Consider the following 22,891-nt stretch of genomic DNA (forward strand, 5'->3'; position numbering starts at 1 on the left):
AAACAGCAGATGACACAAAGCAGAGAGAGAAATACTGATACACAAACATTCTTCAGAAAAGCAAACACACTGTGGCTAATTGGGAATAAGCCATTACTTTCTCTGCCCTAACGTTTCCTATTTATTATTATGAGGTGGGGGAGTGCATTTCCCGGCAGGAGCTGACAGGAAGCAGATGAGATTTAGCAACAGGAAGATAACAGTATTGACCCTTGCAGTCCCCACAGCAGGTGTCAGAGGAAAGGACAAGTGTAATTGCTTTACCATGGGCCACAATGGGATGCTATGGCACTGCACATGCATCTTTTAATAACGGATCTCAGTGTGTACATAATGTCACGGGGGGGAATTTTTTCCCCATGTTTTTACTCTAATCTGCCTGATGTGGATGTGAATGTGGGCACAAGACTTCTGTATGATTTAATAGTGAAGTTTGCCTTATGGAAGCTAGTTGTTTTGAATAACCAGGTTTAACAAAAACAAAAACATAAAATAATAAATAAATAAATCTAATTTTTTTTTTTCTAGCCTTAGTTAACTTCACATTTTCAGTTATTTTCATTTTGTTTGAGCTTCAACAGATATAATAAGCTCTTTCAGGCCACAATTGCTGGCCATCTGCAAGCTGCTTTACAACCCACTTCAACCCAGCTCCTCCTTTCATGGTTTCTTTGACTTGATTGATGCCTTATCTGCAGTCATTGATGCCTCCTTTGACTTTCCATGGGAGCACATAAAAAAGAGGGAGATCCGAGAGCAGATACAGCTTACTTTGTTATTTTCATCCATAACAAGCCATTCAATCTTCTTTAAATTATAGTTTCAAGCACAGAAAAGCCCCCCCAAAACCCAAAACCCAAACCAAAACAAAAATCTTTGTTTACCTAAGGACTAGATTATTTGTTTATTCTTTTTTTTTTTTTTTGCACATTTATAGCATTTTAGAAAGCCTTAGAAAGCCTTTCTGAGCAGATTTCTCTTTATTACATGAAACTTTATTTCCCAGCGCTCTCCTTGATATTCACACCCTCCCACTCATAAAGCTGCAGCACTGGTCCTTCAATGCAGATTTTCTGTCCAAGAAAATCAAAAAAATATAGAGTCACACCTTTTATGTCTATTCTCCACAATGGGTTCAGAGGGCCTTACTGTATCTGTACCGAACAGCTCCTTGGAGATTCAACCATCTGTTTAAAAATGCTAATCAGCTATAGAATTAACAGCGAATATGCCATGTGTTCATTACTGAAGTCTCTTAGGATGATTCGCTAACCTTGTGTGTGCATCTTTTCCTGCAGAGATTCCTCCAGTTCCTGGCATCTAGAAACACCTTGTTCAACCTCAGCAACTTCCTGGACAGAACTGGCTCCCATGGTGCGTGGTGTTCCCTTCCCTCTCTCCAATTTCTGACACACCTGCCCATGTTCCCTAACTTTAAGTAATCCTGGATCCCACCACTAATTGATTTAGCCCATTTCTGCATCTCTATTAGCTCAGTTTAGGATATTTGAAGATACAAAAGCAGAACAAACTTGAATTTTAAAAGCAAGCAGCAGCAACACTTCCAATAACCCCTGTTCCTTTCAGTCAATTTTGTTCCAGTGAAGTTATTTCTGTCTTTTTGTGATGAATTGTAGGTCCAAAAGCTGCTCTTATGAGCATTTTGCCTGCTAGTTGAACTACATAATGTGGAAAGCAATTTTTAAGACCATTTAAAATCTAAATTAGTTTAACAGGAGGATTATGGTAATCTGGGTTTACTGAGGTAAGCACTGTTATGGTGATTCTACACTGACAAAATCCCCATTAAATGTATCCCTTTAAAAGTGGTTTAGGAAGGTTAAGTCAGAAGCTCTGTACTACTCTTTTGGTTAGCTGTCTTTACTTGTAATCAAAATGAGACTAGCTTTCATACTTTTAGTCCTGAACAGAGTAAAGCTCATCAGCTGCTGACACTAGCTCATATTCTTTGTAGTACAAATACAAAGTTTAGCTTTAGGTTGAGATAACTCTATATAAAGCTAAAGCTAAGTGCTAAGTTTAGTGTAGCATAACTAACAGCACAAGCTTTGTAAAACTAAAACTGGTCATTTGTACACATTTTGTATCATTTTGTTATTTATTAGAGATGAAATATAATTACATAAGTGATAAAAACTTACATGCATCCAATTTCTATAAAACCATAAAAAAATACAAATATTCAACTGCAAATCACATGAAGAGGAAATGGAAAAGTAAATGAACTGATTAAAAAAAACGCAAAGTGAAACAAAACAGAACAATTTCAAACCAAACAGTTTTTCCATGTTATGATTTACCCAATATAGGCCCACAGCTGCTCCTTGAAATATTTAAGTGCTGGGGTTATGGAGCTAGGTATGCCCCACTTAGATCTTAAATGCCCTTTTAATGTTAGAGCTAATTTTAAGACTTGTTTAACTCTGTATATTGAAATAAGCATTATTTATAGGCCAAGGGGAGACTTGACTTTCCCTGGATCATCTTTATTAAACATTAAATCTGTGACTTGGCTAACCAGGCCACAGTCAGAAGCTTTTATTTAAGTATTTTCCATAGAAGCCTATGTGAGGCCTACCACCTGTCATTAGTTTTAACAAGATACCTCCGCCCTATTATGAGTAGATGTTGAAACATAAGCCCCTTAAGAGATCAGTTGTCCTTCTTTTTGAAACACATATAACACATATATATGTGTTTGAAACACATATATATGTTAAATAATGTTGTAATTGCTAAATTTTACAGTCATGCTAACTTTTCCTCGCTGTTTACAGCCATTATGCTAGCCTAGCTAAAATCTCTTAGCTTCACTTTTATAATTTGCATACAGACATGTAGGTTAAATGAAGATTGAAGCGACAGGCATTTAGCTAATTCTAGCATAACTGGAAGTGTGTGGAAAAAGCCAGTCTGACTTTGGTGTCATTTTTTATATATACAACCTTTCAACACTTTGCTAATGTCTTTCTTGCACTGGGAGCTGTGCATGTGGATGCTTATGCGTATTTTGTCCTCAGGCCTCGACATGTCCACATTTATCAGACGCTACAGCCGCTATCTCAACGAGAAGGCCTTCGCCTACAGACAGATGTCTTTTGACTTTGGCCGTGTCAAGAAAGGGTGCAGTATCTATTTCTCTTTCTCATATGGCCTTGCTGCATGATTAATTCAGCTCTGTTATTGATTTTTCATCTTTTAACATGCTTTTCTTACCCAAGATCAGAAATAAACACCTTATGCAAGTCACTGTCCATATCAGTCAGAATAGCACATATCCCAAAGCCACAAAGGTCATGTTTATGAGTAGGATTGGCTCCATCACCTCCAGACTGGCACTGAACCACGTGCATTGCTTTACTGGCATGTAGAGATGAATACAGAGAGGGGTAACACTCATGCTTATGGATGGGACTGCTCTATTTAGCTGGCAGTCACAAGGTCCCTCTAGCTAGATAAACTGGCACTGAGAAATAGACTTCAGAATAAAGACAAAATACAGATGAGACACAGTGGTGGATACTTGTGTGTGTGACAGGTTCAGAGGCTGGATTCATTTCAGTGGTTAGTAGACCATGTCTTCCCCAATAATCAAGGGAGTGGGGGTTGTTCATAATAGCTTTCTCCCCAGGCTCTGTTTTACAGAGCTGCTGCTTAAACCTCACAATTTCCATTTCTTTCTGTCTCAGAGCTGAGGGTGTGATGAGGACCATGTCAGTAGAGAAGCTGCTGAAAGGAATGCCTACTCTGCAGAGCCAGATCGATGCACTGCTGGAATATGATGTGAGTGACACTCGCTAATAGGCGACAATGTCACACTACAAGGCATCCTGACATTGCCCTAGAGATACTGAACGGCTTTAACAAAACTGTGTACTGTAGCAGCATCTATGAAGAAGTGATACATGATATCAGGCCACATTGTTTGGAGTCATAGTTTAGCTTTACGTCTAACATTAGAAGGGTAAAGACCTACAAGATGACAACATGACCGCTACAAAAATGAATGTGGAGGTACATCCACTCGTACGGAACGAGTAAACCTGACTGTGTGCTGGGTAACTTGCCAGACCATTTTGAAGAAGGATATTAAACTTTTCTCAAGTATACATACTAATTTGACTATGTTAAATGAAGACGCTGATCATAGGAAACATTTTACGAAGATTTTGACTTCAGCTATATTTGTCCCCTCAGGTGCATCCAAAGGATCTCAACAATGGAGTGATAAATGCCTGCTTTCTCCTGCTCTTCAAAGATCTGATCAAGTTATATGCCTGCTATAATGACGGCATCATCAACCTGTTAGGTAAAGAGTCACCCCTGAACTTTACCTTTATTTACGCCACTGTCTTGATGGGTGAGCAGATATTTTTCATTTCTAACACTACTCCTGAAAGAAAAAATGGGTGGCAAATACTTTTTGTCTGTGGAAATGTTTGGATATGTATACCGCAGAGTATTAGGAAAAGCTTTAGGTGAAATTCAGGGGGATAGGGTGTCACATTTCAACCTCTTTTCTTTCTAGAAAAATTTTTTCAAATGAAGAGAAGCCAGTGTAAAGATGGGCTTGAGATCTACAAGCGGTTCCTGACAAGAATGACTCGAGTTTCCGAATTCTTCAAAATTGCTGAGGTAACCTTCTGAGCAGCAGGTGTCACTGATTGGCTGGTAGCTGAAGTACATTCTGGCAGTTGTTGTCTTACCTCTTGCTGTTTTCTTTTAAAGGAAGTGGGAATAGACAAAAATGACATACCTGAGCTTACTAAGGTAAGACTGTCAAATTTGAGTTTTGGGCCATTTTGGGAGATATAATATTATTTTAGACTACAAGCTAACAGACCAACTAACAGTGGTGTGGTCTTTCTAACTATATTGCATGTAATATGAATGTCTAAAGCTACTATTTGTTTTTTCTGCTGTCCACCACAACTGCTCCCACTTGACAACAATCAGAAATTCACAAACAGGAACCACACAACCGCCACACAACCAATAAGCTGTGTTCATTTGTTGGTTGACGGTCCCCGTGGCTCCCCTTCTCTTTTTACTTTCAGAGATGCAGATCGATCATTCGGGCTGAGAGTGTGAGTAGTTAGCAGTGCACAGAGCTAGCTTTGGGAGCAAACAGCTTAGGTAGCCATTTAAACTCTCATTGAGTGCACTGAATTGAAGCACACTGCACAGTGAGTGCAGACCCAGCAGACATACACCAGGCGCTCTGACAAAGTGGGATGATGTGACTAGCCAGCTGGATGAAAGCTAGGACATGCTGAGCAATGCTGCTGATCAGGTGGCTGATTTTAGCACAGCTAGTTTTCGTTCAACAACTGTATAAAACAGAGCAGATTGCTATCCTCAGACTGTGCTGCAGTTTCCATGACAGCTATAGAGTCACATGATTAATTTTTCCTAATCTGATTCCTGATGTATTTATAATAAGCAATCCCCAGGATGAGAAACCTAATTTTCCAGCTGTTTCCTGAATCAGTTGCAGTTTTTAAAGCTCTGTTCTGCTGTGGAAACTCTGTGGCTAAGGTTGTTCCTTTCAGACATGGCAGCCTTGCATGAAAAGTGTGCTGTAGTGCTGTCTGAAGCTTGTTAGGTCATTGCTGAGCAAGTTGCAAAAAACATTTGAAATGAAACAGAACACCTTTATCTGGAGATACAGGTTGGATGGCTGTGAAATATATCAGCTCACATAAGAGTTAAAAGAAGTTATCGTGTTAGCTTTAACCTCCTGTTTCTGCATTTCAGGTACTGTCTGTTTACATTAAGTTAGCTGAGAATTTCAAAACCAGTGTCATGTCAGTTTACTAAAAATGAGGCGTTTCTTATTTGCATCTTTCATTCCTAGAAACATGGAATTAAATTAGTTTTACTATTTTTAATAAAGACAAAAAAGAGCAGGTTATGTTTTTTCTGGTGAAATATTTAATGGATAGACCAGTATTTAGGCTAAGCTAAATAAGAACTTCCTAGCACTACCTTCATATTTATCTAAACCTGAAACATCTTACACATGTCAAGCATCAAAAAAAATCTTCTTCATTAAATGTTTCAATGTTGTATTTTCCTCAGGTTTTTCCCTATTAATCTGTACACTATGTTACGTTCTTCTATTGTGCCTCAATTAAAAATATAGTCAGTTATTTCTTTTATTTTATTTAATAGAAAAAAAAGTGTTATTGTACTTGTTGTGGAAGTTTTTCCACTTAAATAAAGCCTGCAGACGAGCAGTGAGCGGTAGCTAACATTCTTTTAATTCATGCACACAACATACAAACAAGCTTGTGGAGCCCCCATGGCCGCGGGACTGACGGTCAGCAGAGTCTCACTGAGCCAAAGTCAACCTCTCAGTTAAATACCTTCTCCAGGAACCAAGGCAGTACACAGCTGTTTCACACCTTAAGGTTCACACTCCCTTGCTACTTCCCAGAATCCTCAAGAGACAAAAGACTGGTCCTCTGGAGTTCCTGTTTTCCCCCCAACATCCTGACTACACCCCCTACCATTTGTCTTAAGTATGAGTGTCAGACATGTTAAAACAATGAAATAATGTGATTAATACCTTAGTGAAAGAAATTCCTCTACAATCCCACCCTTTGATTCTAAAATCAAGAATCACATTAAAACCAGAATTTCTTTCCTGACATTCTGTATATCACATCAACATTATTGTACACTTAAAGGAGTTTCACACTGTGTATCCTCACTTCACTGTTCTCCCACCACCCTTTGTTCATCTTTAATCTTCCCCACAATCTAAGCTCTCACATGCAAATGGAAACAACAATGATACAGAGGAAATGTCTTCTCCAGAGTGTCAAAGTACTTTGCATGGCAAAGTGAAACAGCATTAGGTGGTCATTCTCTGTCACAGTCATGGCTCCTGGTGTCTGTGCCATTTACAGAGTCATAATTCCAACGCTGATCTTCCTTGCGCTGTCACTTTTGGAGCTTAGCACGCTCTCTCCATCCCTCGATTTCTGTTCCAACGCAGCTGTAGATTTAAGGCAGAGCACGTCGTACACCTTAGTTGTCTTCCTCAGCGTCAACGGCGAAACTCTTTCATTTTATTTTAAGATTTTGCTGTTCAAAATCTCCTCGTAACAATCCTTTGGAAGCCCACTGTCGTTTGTCTGTTGTCCTGCAGATGGTCCCTGCTTCTCACTGGTCCACTTGAAGTGTTGTCTCCTAGTCACAGTTTGCATCTGCGCCTCAGTCAATCCTTCCATATCCCTCATGTCACGGTTCCTGCAATTTAAAAAATGAAAACTTCCCCAGAAAAAACCCTCTTTTGCCCTATGTTAGCTTATCACCATTAGACATACACAATAAAGTTGTGCATTGTCTCTTAAAAATTCTCAGGGCTTCTCCCCTGAAGTAGCTTCACTCCAGGCCCTGTTGTAAGAAAAAACATTAGCCAGTGGTGTGTCCTGCTGTAAATCATGTGATTAGATCATATGATTATGCTCTCTGCTGTGGAAAAAGTGATATAGATGTTAGCGCAGCGCGTCTGTATGCACACTTTCTCACAGTGACCTCTGCACTGTAAACAATACAAGGTCATGAATAACACACCGCTGGTAAATTCACAAAGACACAAAAAGTGGCAATTAAAAGGTTAAGTCAGCACGGCTCAAAAGCCCATGCAACCCAGGATGTTGCTGTCACCTTTCTGCTCCTGTAAAAAGAAACATACATACATACATCCACCCTTTTGTCTCTCTGGGTGGAGGTGCAATCTTGCATATTGGTGTCAAGTCAGTCAAGTTTTTGTCAGCCCAGTCAATCCCCGTGTTTATTGCTGATAGCAGAACCTCTTGTGTCGCAATAAGTTTCTACTGCCAGCAATGACGTCATTTCAAAAAGGAAAAAAAAAAGAAAGAATTTAGACTGGATTACCTCGCTGAATCCTTTTTGCCAGGGACTTGTTTTCTGATTGTCCCAAATAAGTGGCTTTCTCCCGAGCCCATTTTAATTTTGGAGAAGCTCACTTGCGATTGTTCAACATGTTGTATAGCGCTTTCGTTTCTGATCTTGCAGGCCTGCTTGAAAAAGAGAAAATTGCCAAACAAAAATCTCAGTGCACTGTTAAAAATCAAAAAATATGAAGACCTAGTTTAGAAGTTGTCTAAGCATACTCCCTTAGAATGATAGATCAAAACAACTAATTGGCAGGTTCAAAGTGGTACCAAAAGGAAAATGCATCAGCCACGTAAATCTCCAAAACTTTCATCCACCAGTCACACACCTCACACAACAGCAATATTCTATTAGAAAATGAGTTTTTGTTTTCCCCATGTACCCAGATGTGTGTCATGATAAGACCTCCCTCACACATCAGAAACCAGAAACTCAATAATCTATTAGTCCCCACTCATCTGACCCTCCCGCAGCATTCTGTTCACCCCTGCAATGATTCAATCATCCTTCCCCAAAAATAATACTAGTTCACTAGTCTATGTATCACTGCTTAACCCACTAAGTGAACCGGACAAGATGACAGTAACAGAAATGCTTAAAATGCTATTTGGTCTTCATGAGCTTCATTGCATGTGTGTATGTGTTAGTAGGATTAATGCATTTTTCTGTTTGTGTTATTTTTTTTTTTTGTGTACCTCTCCTTTTTGCGGTGCTCCAGACACTTTTCAATTCTCCACGAAAGGCAGTCATTTTTTTCCTTCCCAGTTTTCCTAAACCCAAATTTCATTCCCACACTACAACAACATTCCTCCATGTTGTCCCCTTCTCCTTTGACTGTGGTCTCATCTCATCTCTCCCCCTTGCAGCAGTCCAGTGAGAGTCAGTTGTCTTTCAGCTTTGTCCCTGTTTCCCACGGTCTCATTTTGCCATTTTTGCGCCAAAAGTGGCAATGTCCAACTCAGGCAGTCTTTTCAAAAGTCCATTCACACACAGTGAAGGTGCAGCTCGTTGGAAATGCACATCCATCCATCCAGTCATGATGATGCCATTTTTCTCCTTGCTGTCGCTGTCTTGCACAGCTGCTGCTGCTGGACCTTTTCTTCACTGCTCAGGATGCTGCTGTGAGCTCTTGAGATCCATCTCGTTGTTCTGGAACTGCATTTCTTGTCTTCAGGGAGAGATTCTTGGAGCTTGTGTTCTCAGGGTGACAAACACGTGGAAGTTAAGCTGTAAAACAATTCAGCCAAAGCTTGGCTTGAGTGTTTCTAATGGTGTTAACCTATAATTTTCTTCCGACTGCTGCACGTGGAAAATTGATCCAGGTCTGTTCTTCACCTGCAAGTGACACACTGAGACATTTTGATCATTCTTCTCATTGCTTAAAACAACACCTCTCCTCCTCTCTGGTTCTGAATTCCCCTTTCTTAAAACCCAGAGAGAGTGTAGTTGTTCTACGTTGAAAAACACCAAACCCTCTTCCTATTTTGCTTATTTTTATCAACAATTCTGCTAAAAAAAGAAATTTTCGTGTGTCCACCCTAGGGGAGCTGGTGGCCTGCAGTACCACCTTCTCCCTCTAGTTGGAAACAACTTTTACACACATTTCTACACTCCTCTCTCTCTTTTTTTTTTTCCTTTGTTCCCCATTTCAACATTTTGTAACCCGTTTCTCACTGTTTTTTTTTTTACACACACATCAACGTTTCCCACACAACCATTCTCTGCAATCTTACACACCACACATTTACTCAATTCTTACCATACAGTCACGTATTGAGTTTTGTCTCTGGCCGCCTGGTGGAAGGCCTGCCGCTTTACTGGATCCAGTTTCCCTTTACATTCAGAGCGTCCCCTGCAATGGCCTTCTTCCCTTACCGGCAGAAAAGTGCTAAAATACCGTCACTCCACACACTGTATTGTGCAGACGTGATTATCAACGGTGGACTCGAACCACCGTTCCCTGTGATGGCCCGGTGTTTTTGCAATTACTCTGGCAGACGACTGCTTTTCTTTTGCACAACACCGGAACCGAAACACAAGCCTGGGGACTCTAACCCCAGGATTTTCCCCGACAGTGTACCCGAACCGCCGTTCCTGTGGCGTACTTGGACCGAACACAGGTCTGGGCCGGCTTCTCCCCAACAACGTGCGCGAGCCACTGTCCTTGTGATGAGCCGTACCCAACACAAGCCTGGGGTCTCAAACCGCCAGGATTTTCCCTCCGGAGACTCGAACTCCGGAGTCGGCCAGCGTTCTCCCCCTCGGCCAGACAAAAAACTCTCCATGACTGTATACAAGTTAGCTACAACTCACCCATCTGCAGGAGTCCCCTCAAAATCGATGATCTCGGTGGTGACTGAAACACACGGCTCCGTGACTCCTCCATTTCCTTCGCTTCAACAGCTGGTAGGACAAAGGTACCTTTTCCCTCAGGGGTGATCAGCCCGTCCACGGAACCGTTGTTCAGCGACCACACGGACCATCCTGCTCACAGCGCCATTTTGTTGTGGAAGTTTTTCCACTTAAATAAAGCCTGCAGACGAGCAGTGAGCGGTAGCTAACATTCTTTTAATTCATGCACACAACATACAAACAAGCTTGTGGAGCCCCCATGGCCGCGGGACTGACGGTCAGCAGAGTCTCACTGAGCCAAAGTCAACCTCTCAGTTAAATACCTTCTCCAGGAACCAAGGCAGTACACAGCTGTTTCACACCTTAAGGTTCACACTCCCTTGCTACTTCCCAGAATCCTCAAGAGACAAAAGACTGGTCCTCTGGAGTTCCTGTTTTCCCCCCCAACATCCTGACTACACCCCCTACCATTTGTCTTAAGTATGAGTGTCAGACATGTTAAAACAATGAAATAATGTGATTAATACCTTAGTGAAAGAAATTCCTCTACATACTCATAAATATACATCGATTTGTGTGTAATTACGTCTTCCAACAAACTCACAAACTTATAATTAACTCAGGTAAAATACAAAGGAGTGTGCATCAGTTTGTGCAAGCTGCCATGGTGTCCAGCCATCCTAAATACAGTGGCCGAGATGGACATCGTTGTTACGCCAAGTCATGTTTTATTTATTTGGCCACATATATTGTATACCAGAGGTGTAGAATAAGAGAACTCATAGGTGTTCATGTAAAGGAAAGAGATGACATGACCGGCATCTGGATAAAATGTGATTCTCTTCAACCTTCAAACCTGGGAACACACGGAAATGTGCATAAACATATTTTTTTTCCCTGATATTGTTGCAAGTACTGATTGTCGGCAGATTAGAGTTTTAACCCTCCTGTCTCTGGACAGCTGACAAGAGCTGGCTAAACAACAACGACAGTTGGTTATAACATAACATTGTGCCAACTAATGTTAGGCTCGAGTGTCTTAAAAATCACACTTTCCCTCGAATAAACAGTTTGATTGCATTTGCACATCATATGAGATTTTTTTTTTGCTAAGTATCCAAGTCCAACAATATTAGATCCACTCGAAATACAATTTTACTAATGTCGGCTAACAGCAGCTGGCAGCAGCTCAGAGAAACTAACACCATCTTACTAACTCATCGACTCCTATCACTAACATGGCAGCTAACAGCAGCTAACAGTGGCTAACAGCAGTGTTCACCAACAGAAAAGTTCAAGATATCCTCAACAACTCACCCCAGTATTGCTGCCATCAGTCAGAATTGAGCTTCTCTGTCTCATCGACTCACATCAGACCCCTTTCACAAAGTTTTATGGCTTCCTCCAGAGCAAATAAATGTAGAGACGTAGACGCATATTGCCAGCTGAGGTAAACAGCCGAGTGACAGCATACACTTGCTACAGATGATTGACGGCCAGAGTTGTTTTACCTATAGCAGCCACTGTAGGAAGTTTTAGGAACTTAAATTGGGAGGGGTAAGAAAACAGAATCCAGTTGACTGCAATCTGCAATCTACTGACCTCTAGTGGTAAATTTTACACAATAACTTGTGAAGGAAGTGTGGGAAGCATATAAACATGGTGTTCTAGCAACATCTGGCCCCAACATGGCATGCTGATGTTCTGCCTATAGAGAAACTCTTTATTCTTTGCTTCCTTTGGGTTGGATTTCTTGACTTTTCTTGACAATGCCATTCAGATGGTGGCCATATTGTAATATGAGGAAAATCTGATACAGAGTTAAGAGTCCAGACACTGCGACTAACTCATAACAATTTATGACTGTTCTGAGCAGGAGAAAAGAAAACTAAACAAATCTCTTTCTGTTAGTTTGATAAAATAAGCTATAAATATTAAATGGTACTAGATCAGCTATCTAAACTGCCACACTTTCCTTTACCAGCCACTGTTAAAAGCTATCAGCAATAAATTGCCATAACAGCATCACTGATCATTACAGACTAACCTACAGACAGTAAATTCATCTCAGAATATTGTGCTAAAATGCAGTTGATGAGTGAGTCTTATAGAGCCCTGAAACCTTTATTTCAGTATCTAATACAGATTTCTATTCTCATCCCTTCTAGGAGGATTTACATCAGCACAAACAAGACAGAATAATTTTAGCATTGACTAACTTGCTGTGTTGTTATGTCATCACTCATGCACACTTTGTGTTGTTGTGTTGTTGTTGTTTTTGTTAGAGCAGCAAGTAGATGTAGAAATTATCCTTCCAGTGATGGCAGTGTCAGCCATTTCGGATCATATTGTTCATACGTTATCCTGGAAGCTTTTTGCTATCACAGAGATTTGGTTCAGGCTTCTTAAAACGAGAGCCATTATTGCATTTGTCTAAGCTTTGCAATAATGGAGTTAAACAGTTAAAAATGTCCTCTGCACAGAGAACAGTTTGTACTGAGTAGTGAGGACAGACACTTTAAAGTCCCAGGGTGATAATGATCTATCTATTCTTCTCAGTGTCAAGACAAAATTATCTGCCTTGTAAGTCTTCAGTTTTAAAAGGGAGCTATAAATAAACAGACCCAGAAAACTGTGCAGAGAATTAAAGAAAGTGTTATAGGAAGAACAAAAAACATTTGCTGAGATTCTTAAGAATTTTTCTAAATATCATACTATCCTTTTTACTGCACATCATTAGGTGATTATGTTGAGTTTAGCTTGATTGAGCATGCAGCTCCGCATCGTGGCTGTTATTAGCATGAAGATGCTTCTGTATCTGCTCTATTCTGCATGTGGTGTCCCGGCGCTTGTGTAACAATTATTGTTTATTGTCCATTTTAGTATGTATAATGCTATGGAAGTTTTTTTTTTAGCCTCCCCTTATTTCTTTATCATTTACTTCCAAGAACCCAGTGATTTCTCTTTAGACATTGGCTGCTTTTTTTTACTCATTTTCAGTTCAGTCTTTGTACGGGATTTTTGTTTGTTTTAGTTATGTTTTTGTTTTTTGTTTAGGCACTTAATACTGCTCCGTGAATCATTCAAGTATATAAAAAAAATCCAACTTTAAGGCATTAAATAGTGGTGTGTTCCCCAGAAAGAAAACAGTTTTCAATGATATATTTAGGCATTTTGTTACTAGCAGCTTTTACTAAAACAAAGTTTGTTCTGATTTCTTTAGTTGTATGAAAGCAACATAGTTTTGACCAGCATAAGCATTCCTATTTTTTACACCAACAAACTGATTCCCAAAGAAGCTATTAGCCAAGAACTTTATATATTATGATATTTGATACCCCCCAGACTGTAATTCACTATGTAATAGCAATGGGAAAGCGCTGTCTGATTGTCAACAGCTTCACTTTTCAGTGTGACAGTGATCCAAACACACTGCCAATGCAGTAAAACCATACCTGAAAAACAAATAATAAAACACTATCAATCATGGGACCTGGTCTCCTCAGATTTAGGACCTCAGCGTTACTGAAGCAGCGTCAGATCATCTTGAAAGAGAACAGAACAATGAATGAGTGCTTAGATTCCATTAAAGTTGACAACTTCCTCCAACTCCCAGCTCCCCATTGAATTCAGAGTCCACTTCAAGATTCTGGCACTGACTTATAGAGCTCTTCATGGACAAGCTCCTGCCTACATCATTGAACTTCTACAGCCCTATGTCCCTAGCAGGTCTCGTAGGTCATGTAATCAGGGTCTACTTGTCATTCATCATACAAGGCTGAGAACTAAGGGAGACAGAGCTTTTGCCTCTTTTGCTCCCAGACTGTGGAACTCTCTCCCACTGAGCTTAAGATCTCTGGACTCAGTAGCTTCTTTAAAAAAGCAATTAAAACACATTGTTTTAAAATTGCATTTTGTTAACTGTTGTCTGTTTTGTTTTATACTTTGTTATCCTTGTGTGAAGCACTTTGTGATCTTTTATCTAGAAAGGTGCTATATAAATGAAGTTTTAATAAAGTTTACTTACTTACAAAAGGCAGCCAACATCCAAAGAACAGCTTTGAATACGCTTCAAGAAACCTGGAGAACTATTGTGGAAGAAGGCATGCATAAATCTGTGTCCACTGTGTGACAGAAGGTCAATTAAGTACTGTATATCAAAACCAAAGATCATTTTTACAATATTGTGAGGGTTAAAAAAGAAAAGAAAATGATGTAAAGTCCCAGACAACCAGCACAGAGCAGAGCTGTGTATTTGTGCCTGAATATATTTTATACATTATAAAAAATATATATTTTGGATAGCAGCAGTTTTACATTTATTTTTCCTTACTGGTTTGTATGTTTTTATTGTAAGAAATTTCCATTTCTAAAAAAGCAAACAAAAAACAAAACAAAAAGGAGAAGAAGCTAGCACTCCAAAAGAACATGTTTCTTTTATGGATTTAATTAAGTGCTGGACGAAGGAGCCAGTCAGGATATTTTGCAGCCCTAATGTGTTAAAACTCAAGTCACAGTTAAGGCAATGTGCCAGCCTAAGGTTCACTTTGGAGCGGTGCATTCAGAGATGTAGGAAAATGAAAATAGAGTGAGGTGTTCCAAGAGTCAGTGCTGCTGAGTCAATGTTGATTAGATTAGATAGAGAAAATAAAACTGTGCAGGGAGGACAGTTATCAGAGCATCACGCAGGAATACGAGAAGGCAGAACAGCCATCAGGATATTAGCCAGTCTGCAGCCTATCAGCATATTAGAAAAAAGGCAATTAAGTAATCTCCTCAGCTGCTGTCCTTCTATTTTATAGCCACCATGTTAAAGAGGCATTTGCACAATCCAAATGTGTTCCATAAATTACCCTGTGCACCCTGGTCTGCTCTTATGCCTTTCTGTCTAACTGTACTCAACATGCTGTCTGTGTTTGAGTAATTAGCAGCCCCTCTCTGTGTATTTGTCTGCAGGCCCCCGAAAGCCTTCCTGGCATCTCTGGAGACCCACCTCAACACTTTGGAGGGGAAGAAACCGTAAGTAGATCAAACAAAACACCAATTTAGTGGGTTTTTTAACACTTAACAGCAACGGTTTTTTGCAGGGGTTTTGCTCATCTGTGGTAAAACTCACTAATACTTCTCCAACTTGTCATTTCTTCTTATCTTTACACAACTCAGAGAGGATAAGTAAGTAATCTCTGTCCATAAGAGTAGGACTTGTAAATGTTATTTCACCACCACCATTGTTTCCCCTTATTCATCAGTGTTTTGCCTTATTCAGGTTATACATTATTTTACTCAGTGATTGAATAGACACAGCGTCTGAATATCCTGCATCTTTCAGAATCATCATTCATCATCAAATCATTTGGAGCGATGACAGGCCTCGCCTTTTTGCACAAGTCATCACTAACCTAACACCTTTGTATCATCATGTAGAGTCAGCCCCAACTTTTACAAAGATTCAGTCACATGTCAGTCATTACTTTCTATGTGTAATGTCAAAATAAAAAAGCTTTGTTCAAGTGGCGCTGGGGCCAAGAAGTTGTAACTCATCAATGCAGCATACAGTGGGGCAAAAAAGTATTTAGTCAGCCACGATTGTGCAAGTTCCCCCCACTTAAATGATGACAGAGGTTCAGTAATTTGCACCCAGAGGTTACACTTCAACTGTGAGGAGACAGAATGTTAAAAAAAATCCATGAATTCACATGGTAGGATTTGTAAAGAATTTATTCGTAAATCAGGGTGGAAAATAAGTATTTGGTCAATAACAAAAATACAACTCAATACTTTGTAACATAAACTTTGTTGACAATAACAGAGGTCAAACGTTTACTATAGGTCTTTACCAGGTTTGCACACACAGTAGCTGGTATTTTGGCCCATTCCTCCATGCAGATCTTCTCAAGATCAGTGATGTTTTGGGGCTGTCGCCGAGCAACACGGACTTTCAACTCCCTGCCACAGATTTTCTATGGGGTTGAGGTCTGGAGACTGGCTAGGCCACTCCCGGACTTTCAATGCTTCTTACGGAGCCACTCCTTTGTTGCCCGGGGCGGTGTGTTTTGGATCATTGTCATGTTGGAAGACCCAGCCTCGTTTCATCTTCAAAGTTCTCACTGATGGAAGGAGGTTTTGGCTCAAAATCTCACGATACTTGGCCCCATTCATTCTGTCCTTAACACGGATCAATCGTCCTGTCCCCTTGGCAGAAAAACAGCCCCATAGCATGATGTTTCCACCCCCATGCCTTCACAGTAGGTATGGTGTTCTTGGATGCAACTCAGTATTCTTCTTCCTCCAAACACGACGAGTTGAGTTTATACCAAAAAGTTCTACTTTGGTTTCATCTGACCACATGACATTCTCCCAATCCTCTGCTGTATCATCCATGTGCTCTCTGGCAAACTTCAGACGGGCCTGGACATGCACTGGCTTCAGCAGCGGAACACGTCTCTGGCACTGCGGGATTTGATTCCCTGCCGTTGTAGTGTGTTACTGATGGTGACCTTTGTTACTTTGGTCCCAGCTCTCTGGCAGGTCATTCACCAGGTCCCCCCGTGTGGTTCTGGGATCTTTGCTCACCGTTCATCATGATCATTTTGACCCCACGGGATGAGATCTTCTGCGTGGAGCCCCAGATCGAGGGAGATTATCAGTGGTCTTGTATGTCTTCCATTTTTCTGATGATTGCTCCCACAGTTGATTTTTTTCACACCAAGCTGCTTGCCTATTGTAGATTCACTCTTCCCAGTCTGGTGCAGGTCTACAATTCTTTCCTGGTGTCCTTCGAAAGCTCTTTGGTCTTGGCATGGCGGAGTTTTGGAGTCTGACTGGTTGAGGCTGTGGACAGGTGTCTTTTATACAGATGATGAGGTCAAACAGGTGCCATTCATTACAGGTAACGAGTGGGGGACAGAAAAGCTTCTTACAGAAGACGTTACAGGTCTGTGGAGAGCCAGGGATTTTCCTTGTTTGAGTTGACCAAATACTTATTTTCCACCCTGATTTACGAATAAATTCTTTACAAATCCTACCATGTGAATTCATGGATTTTTTTTTTCACATTCTGTCTCTCACAGTTGAAGTGTACCTCTGGTGCAAATTACTGACCTCTGTCATCATTTTAAGTGGGGGAACTTGCACAATTGGTGGCTGACTAAATACTTTTTTGCCCCACTGTATATCCATTAATTGAAGATGCTTGCTTAATGGATTTGCTTTGAAATGCTTCCTGCCTGAAGGGATATTTAAGCCGTCACTTTGCCTCCTGTCTCAGTAGCAGCCATTAGCTTCCATTGTGTACAGCGTTAAACTCGTTAACTCATGTGCTGTTGTTGTTCTTGCAGGTCGCCCACAAAGGTAAGCTATGCTTCATGATAATCATAATGTAGCTATGATAACAGGACTCTGTATTTATGTGTGACAAAAATACAGTTATTGAGAACTTGAATCAAGGGCTTCACCCTTACCAGTTTTTTACTTTAGATGGGTAGCTGATTTATTGTTATTCATCTGTTTAGAAAGCTCTCGTGAATCACATTCGCTTACATGAATATGTTGGTCATCATCTAATGGGGGTTGTCCTCTGTGGCAGGATGCTACCGCTAACAATAGCATTGCCGGCAGCAGCAGCACCTGCTGCGCCAGCCAAGCCCGCGCCTCCCGCTTGCTTACCGGTGGGCCTCCAGCCCGCCCCGTTGCCGCCCTGCCAAGCCCCCCTCCACCCTCTGTCACTCCCACCTGCACCAGTCCCCCACCACTGCCAGCAAGTAAGAATTACTCATCAATATAACAGATTGTTTTGTAACTTATCTGCATCGATACCACATTTTAAATGGATTCCTCTGTCAACACACCCTTACTGTCTTTTTCCCCTGTGTTCAGTGCACTTGATGATGGATTCCTCTTGATCTAGATCCCATGTCCTCCCTCATCAGCAGGGGGCACTGCAGCGGCCTTCCTCCACAACTGGATGGGGAGGTAAGGTCATCTTGATATACCAATGAAATGTTTGAAACTCCCGTTCATTTTTCTGAGTTGAGTACAAGCTGATATTCCCACATTTTTAGACACTGATTGTTGATTTAGCAGCTTTTGATTGACTAACATTAGCTAAAATGTTAAAAAAAAGGGACCTTATAAATTAATGCCTACAAAGATATCATGCTAAATGCTGTTAGAGACAGGTCTGACCCCAGAGTAGTCCCACACCCATTCAATCATGCTGCATTTCATTCACCTCGGAAGTTGGATGGCAGAGCTGGGACTGATGTCACTCCCAAGTTGGGTTCATTCAAGTAATAAAAGCAAAGAAAAGTAGGATTTGTTTTGCTTCTTCGGAGGTGGAGGCAGCCATACATAATTAGAAAGCAGCACAATAATAGTTTTTTTTTCTTGCACTTTAAATTAGCGGTGCATCAAGTTCATAGATAGAGCTGGGTCAGTGCACTGTATATGGCCTTATTTAACCAGTCACAAAGACACAGCAGTGGTGGCACAGATTAAAAGTTCAGTTATCGTTTACATGCACTGGGGCCATTTTGGATTATAAAGTCAGGGTTGGCGGGGCTGCCCTAACTTTCTCAGTTGTAAGTAAGGGGATGTTTCAGTTAAAAGTGACTGACTGGGAATTTTGGAACTTCTGATTTTAAATGTAATACAACATTAGTCCCAAAGATCAAGTGTTTTAGAGAAATTATGTTCGTCATATCAGATTGCTTGTCCAATACAGAACAATACAGACTCAAATGGCACTGTTTCAAGGCTGTATTTTGAATTCTTAGAATAGTCAGTGTAGCTCCTGATACAATGTTCAAATCAACTGGATTCATCATTTTCAGGCAAAAAGTCAGCATCGCTATAAGCTAATGATCCATGTAGGTAAACAATCAGATCCCTGGTATTATAGAGTGTTATGAATTAAACTGTGAGATCAGCTTTTTGTTTCTAACATACTCAATTTATTTGCTTATATATCAGACAGATCAACATCTTTTTCAATGTGAGAAAAACTTACACAGAGGAAAGAAAATTTAGATCAGATCTTCTAGTTATGAATATAGATTTTTTTCAATATAGCTTATAATTTTGGAAAGCTAACAAGATAATATATTTTAATTAGTATTTTACTCTTTTAAAGACAAAGATAGAATTTATTAAAAATAGGAAATGGACAGAAGGGAGGATTCAATTAAACTGGAATCTAAACATTACAAAATAAGGAGATCAGAGACATTAACGAAACATAAAAAGCAGTAAATTTATTTTAGCATTAAACACAATTAGTTAGGAAATCAAGTTTTATTGGGTGTTATTGTCACGGAAACGGTTGTAACCGCCACTTTGCCCAGTACATGTTAGCTTCAGATATAATCCTTTGCTACTGCTGTGAGAAGTTTCTGCTAAAAGTTGTAACTCATGTTAAACCAGACCTCCTGAGGTGTAAACTACTGTGTATCTCTTGTCCTACAGCCTTATGCCCAGCTCTTTAACATGCTGTTAGGTTTAGTTTAACAGACTCACACTGTCACATTATGGTCGCTCAGCTGTGACAGAGCCTTCAGTATTCAGGGGAGAGTTTCTAGTGATATTTAATGACCTTAACTTAATGTACTTCAGTGAAAGAGCACATTTTACACACTTACATCAAGTTCTTCAATAAATCTGTTGTTTTTTAATGTTTCAGATACTAAACTACTCGCTGACAGCTTTACTTTACATTATTTGCACCATTTTTCAAAGCACACAGTGTGGTGAGGTTCTTGCCAAAATAGAATGAATGAAAACCAAGAAGGAGAAAGAAGAAACTGAACGGAAAAACCTGCCTGTATGCTTTGGCTGGCAGCAGCATCAGTTATTTATAGTTTGTAATAAATGTGCAGAAACAAACATAAAAAAAACCCTCTTTTATTCTTCTTAAACTTTTACTGAAAATCATTGACTTTAACAGAAAGAGAAATGGGACTCTCCTCTTTAACATTGTGAAACTTCTTGTGTTTTTATTTGCAATTTTAACGATTTTTTCCCTACATGTCTGATACCTTAACCATGGCTGTGGTCCAGCCTTAGCCTTTTTAAAGCCTCAGTTATATTAATGACCCTTTCACTCAATTGGATTTGCTTTTGTCCCATCTCTACTTTTCTGGCTTTTCCTGTAAAAGGTTGGAGGCTCTCAAATTAACCAAAAAAAATCATTACTTGGAGCATCTGCATAATTTAAAAGTATATCTCTTTCTTAACTCAGTCATTCACTGTCTCTGACCTCTCTCTCTCTCTTTGTTTTTGTTTGTGCTGTCTTGAAGATCTCTTGGGTAAGTACTCTGTTGACAGCGTCGCCTGCAGTCGCCTGGTCAACTTGTCTCTCAACCTGCAGTTCTGAATTTTCTTTTTTCTTTTTGAACTTTTCACTCACTTTGACATCTTTGACTCTGCCGTCTTGCTCCTTCTTCCCTATTTTCTCTCCTGCTGTTTCTTCCTCTCTTTTGGGGGTTGTGACTGGGTCGTGGCGTTTGGATTGCGGGGTTTATCTGCGTAGCGACTCCGGCCGCTACCGACGGAGCTTCTGAATCTCTCCTGGCAAAGAAAGAGTCTGCTGATGCCAATGCTGCGGCTGCTGCTGCCCCCGTTGCTGCCCCGCCCATAGCCCCTGCTCGTTCCACCACTGCTGCGGCTGCGCAGGCGCCCACCTCGCTGCCCATCTCTGCTCCTGCCTCCACCACCTCAGCCACAGACATCGACCTTTTCGGAGGTCAGTGTAGGTGGAGGGTAGGATGCAGACGCGGCCTGCCTGCTTTTCTGCAACAAGCCCATTCATTGTTTAGTTACATAATGATAGATTTCCTTTGTATATATAAAATATAAAATACCAAAATTAAACTGGTATTTTTTCATTCTATAGCTAGAAATGTTTGCTGTTGATATACAGATGTACTTCATTTTTGGAAAAAATAATGCTTAGTGATGTGACTAAACATGTTTTTACGTCCTGCTTTGTGACTGCCACGCACATACTGTTGTGCTGGCTTAGTGTCCAGCTATCACGCATCATGTTTTTCACTCGGCAGGGGAAAAACCTTTACCATCTCAAATCCGCCCCCCAAAAATTAACCAGTACAGTACAGCATTATTTCATTCCCCTGCCGGAATGTGCAAAATCATGATGCATATATTTGAGATTTGTCAATTTGTGCTTTTTGTTATCGCCCTGAATTATTTTCTTCCTATGAGTTACTAACAGTTTCTTAAATATGCCAAGACAAAAACTGGCTGAGTGCTATTTAATGATAATTTGGCATATTAGTTAATACTAACAAACATTCAGAGTACTACTAAAACACCAAAGAGAAACGACCTTTGTCCATCCCTGACCTTGACATTTCCCCTCTTGTCACAGAGTGCAAGTAACTTGTGACAACATGCCTCATTTCACAAGCCTGCACTGGTGGTGCACTCACTGAATGCAGCATTATGCAGCCCCATCAAAACAAAACTCATCATGTGACTGATGATACAATGAGATCAATCATTGCAGTTACTGGGCTGCATATTTCTTGTATTCTCTGCTTTTTCCTGATGCTGACCTCTCATTTTTCTTCCCTGTCCATTTCATCTGTTTATTCATCTTCTGTTCTATACATCCATGTGTGTGTTGGTGTGTTGGTCCGGGTGTTACGTTTTGTGTTCGCGTTCCGGCTGTTTTTCGTCTGCAATACCCTAGATGCGTTTGCACCTTCCCCAGGAGATGGTCCTGCTGCCGTGGCCGCGGGCCCTGCTGCTGATGCATTTGGTGGATCTGGTGGGTGACAAAACAGCTTTCTGTGCAAACGTGTGTGCATGGAGGTACGAGTGCGTGTGCGAATGTGAAGGCTGTTGCTTTTATTATATTAATAAAGCTGCTTCTGCTTTCATAGAAGACAGTAGAACAAACCTGCCCTCAGGTCCCACTGTCTCACCCCAAATCCTACTCTAATGCCCAAGTCATGGACCCTCTCCTCCTAATATTCATCCAGTGAATACTGCAGTAAAAAGCACAGTACAGCTATTATCTTCTCGGTATTCCAGAAATAAATGTCTTTTTTAACACCACTAACCATGACACAACTGGATTATGATGGTTATACTAATCATATTTTATTTTGGTTTTTAATAACTTGCATTCAGCTGTTCTCTTTGGCCTGCAGCAGCTTACATAGCAGAGAAACTAAAGCAACCTACATAACGTCCATTCAATAAGCAAAAATGTTACTTTACATTACAATTACCTCTACTGTAATTACAGAGTATTTAATATTTATGTGTGATTAACCTTAAAAATAACTTTATCCTGCATCCACACTTTATCTTCTGTGTAAAAGGGAAGCGCCAGCTTTTGACAACTTTGTGCATTGGTTAGCTTAGTTTTTCAACAATGAGAAGACTGGAGTGATTCCATGACTTTTTTTCCAGTTTTTGCCACAACGTACCCCAGTACTGCTCAAAATACATTAATCGCCAAGCGTAGGTTCTAATAACTTTGTAAAATACTTAAATAAAACAAATAATTTTGTTCCTTACCTTGTCAATTGTGTTATGAACCTTGATGTTCACTATAACGCCATCG

At 40.3% G+C, this 22,891-nt stretch overlaps 1 protein-coding gene across 1 annotated transcript in view; it reads left to right on the top strand.

The window, feature by feature from the left end:
- snap91a (synaptosome associated protein 91a) overlaps positions 1 to 22,891 on the top strand; it is a 70,658-nt gene that overhangs the window by 31,947 nt on the left and 15,820 nt on the right. Inside the window, 16 exon segments of the mRNA XM_085178113.1 lie at positions 1,299 to 1,374; positions 3,042 to 3,144; positions 3,711 to 3,804; positions 4,219 to 4,330; positions 4,550 to 4,656; positions 4,750 to 4,799; positions 15,259 to 15,321; positions 17,640 to 17,652; positions 17,888 to 17,908; positions 17,910 to 17,963; positions 17,966 to 18,037; positions 18,040 to 18,062; positions 18,178 to 18,250; positions 18,252 to 18,273; positions 20,786 to 21,040; positions 22,010 to 22,087. Of these exon segments, the coding sequence (XP_085034239.1) occupies positions 1,299 to 1,374; positions 3,042 to 3,144; positions 3,711 to 3,804; positions 4,219 to 4,330; positions 4,550 to 4,656; positions 4,750 to 4,799; positions 15,259 to 15,321; positions 17,640 to 17,652; positions 17,888 to 17,908; positions 17,910 to 17,963; positions 17,966 to 18,037; positions 18,040 to 18,062; positions 18,178 to 18,250; positions 18,252 to 18,273; positions 20,786 to 21,040; positions 22,010 to 22,087 (1,216 nt within the window).

Source organism: Neolamprologus multifasciatus, chromosome 11 (genome assembly GCF_963576455.1).
Source record: "Neolamprologus multifasciatus chromosome 11, fNeoMul1.2, whole genome shotgun sequence".
NCBI classification, from domain to species: domain Eukaryota; kingdom Metazoa; phylum Chordata; class Actinopteri; order Cichliformes; family Cichlidae; genus Neolamprologus; species Neolamprologus multifasciatus.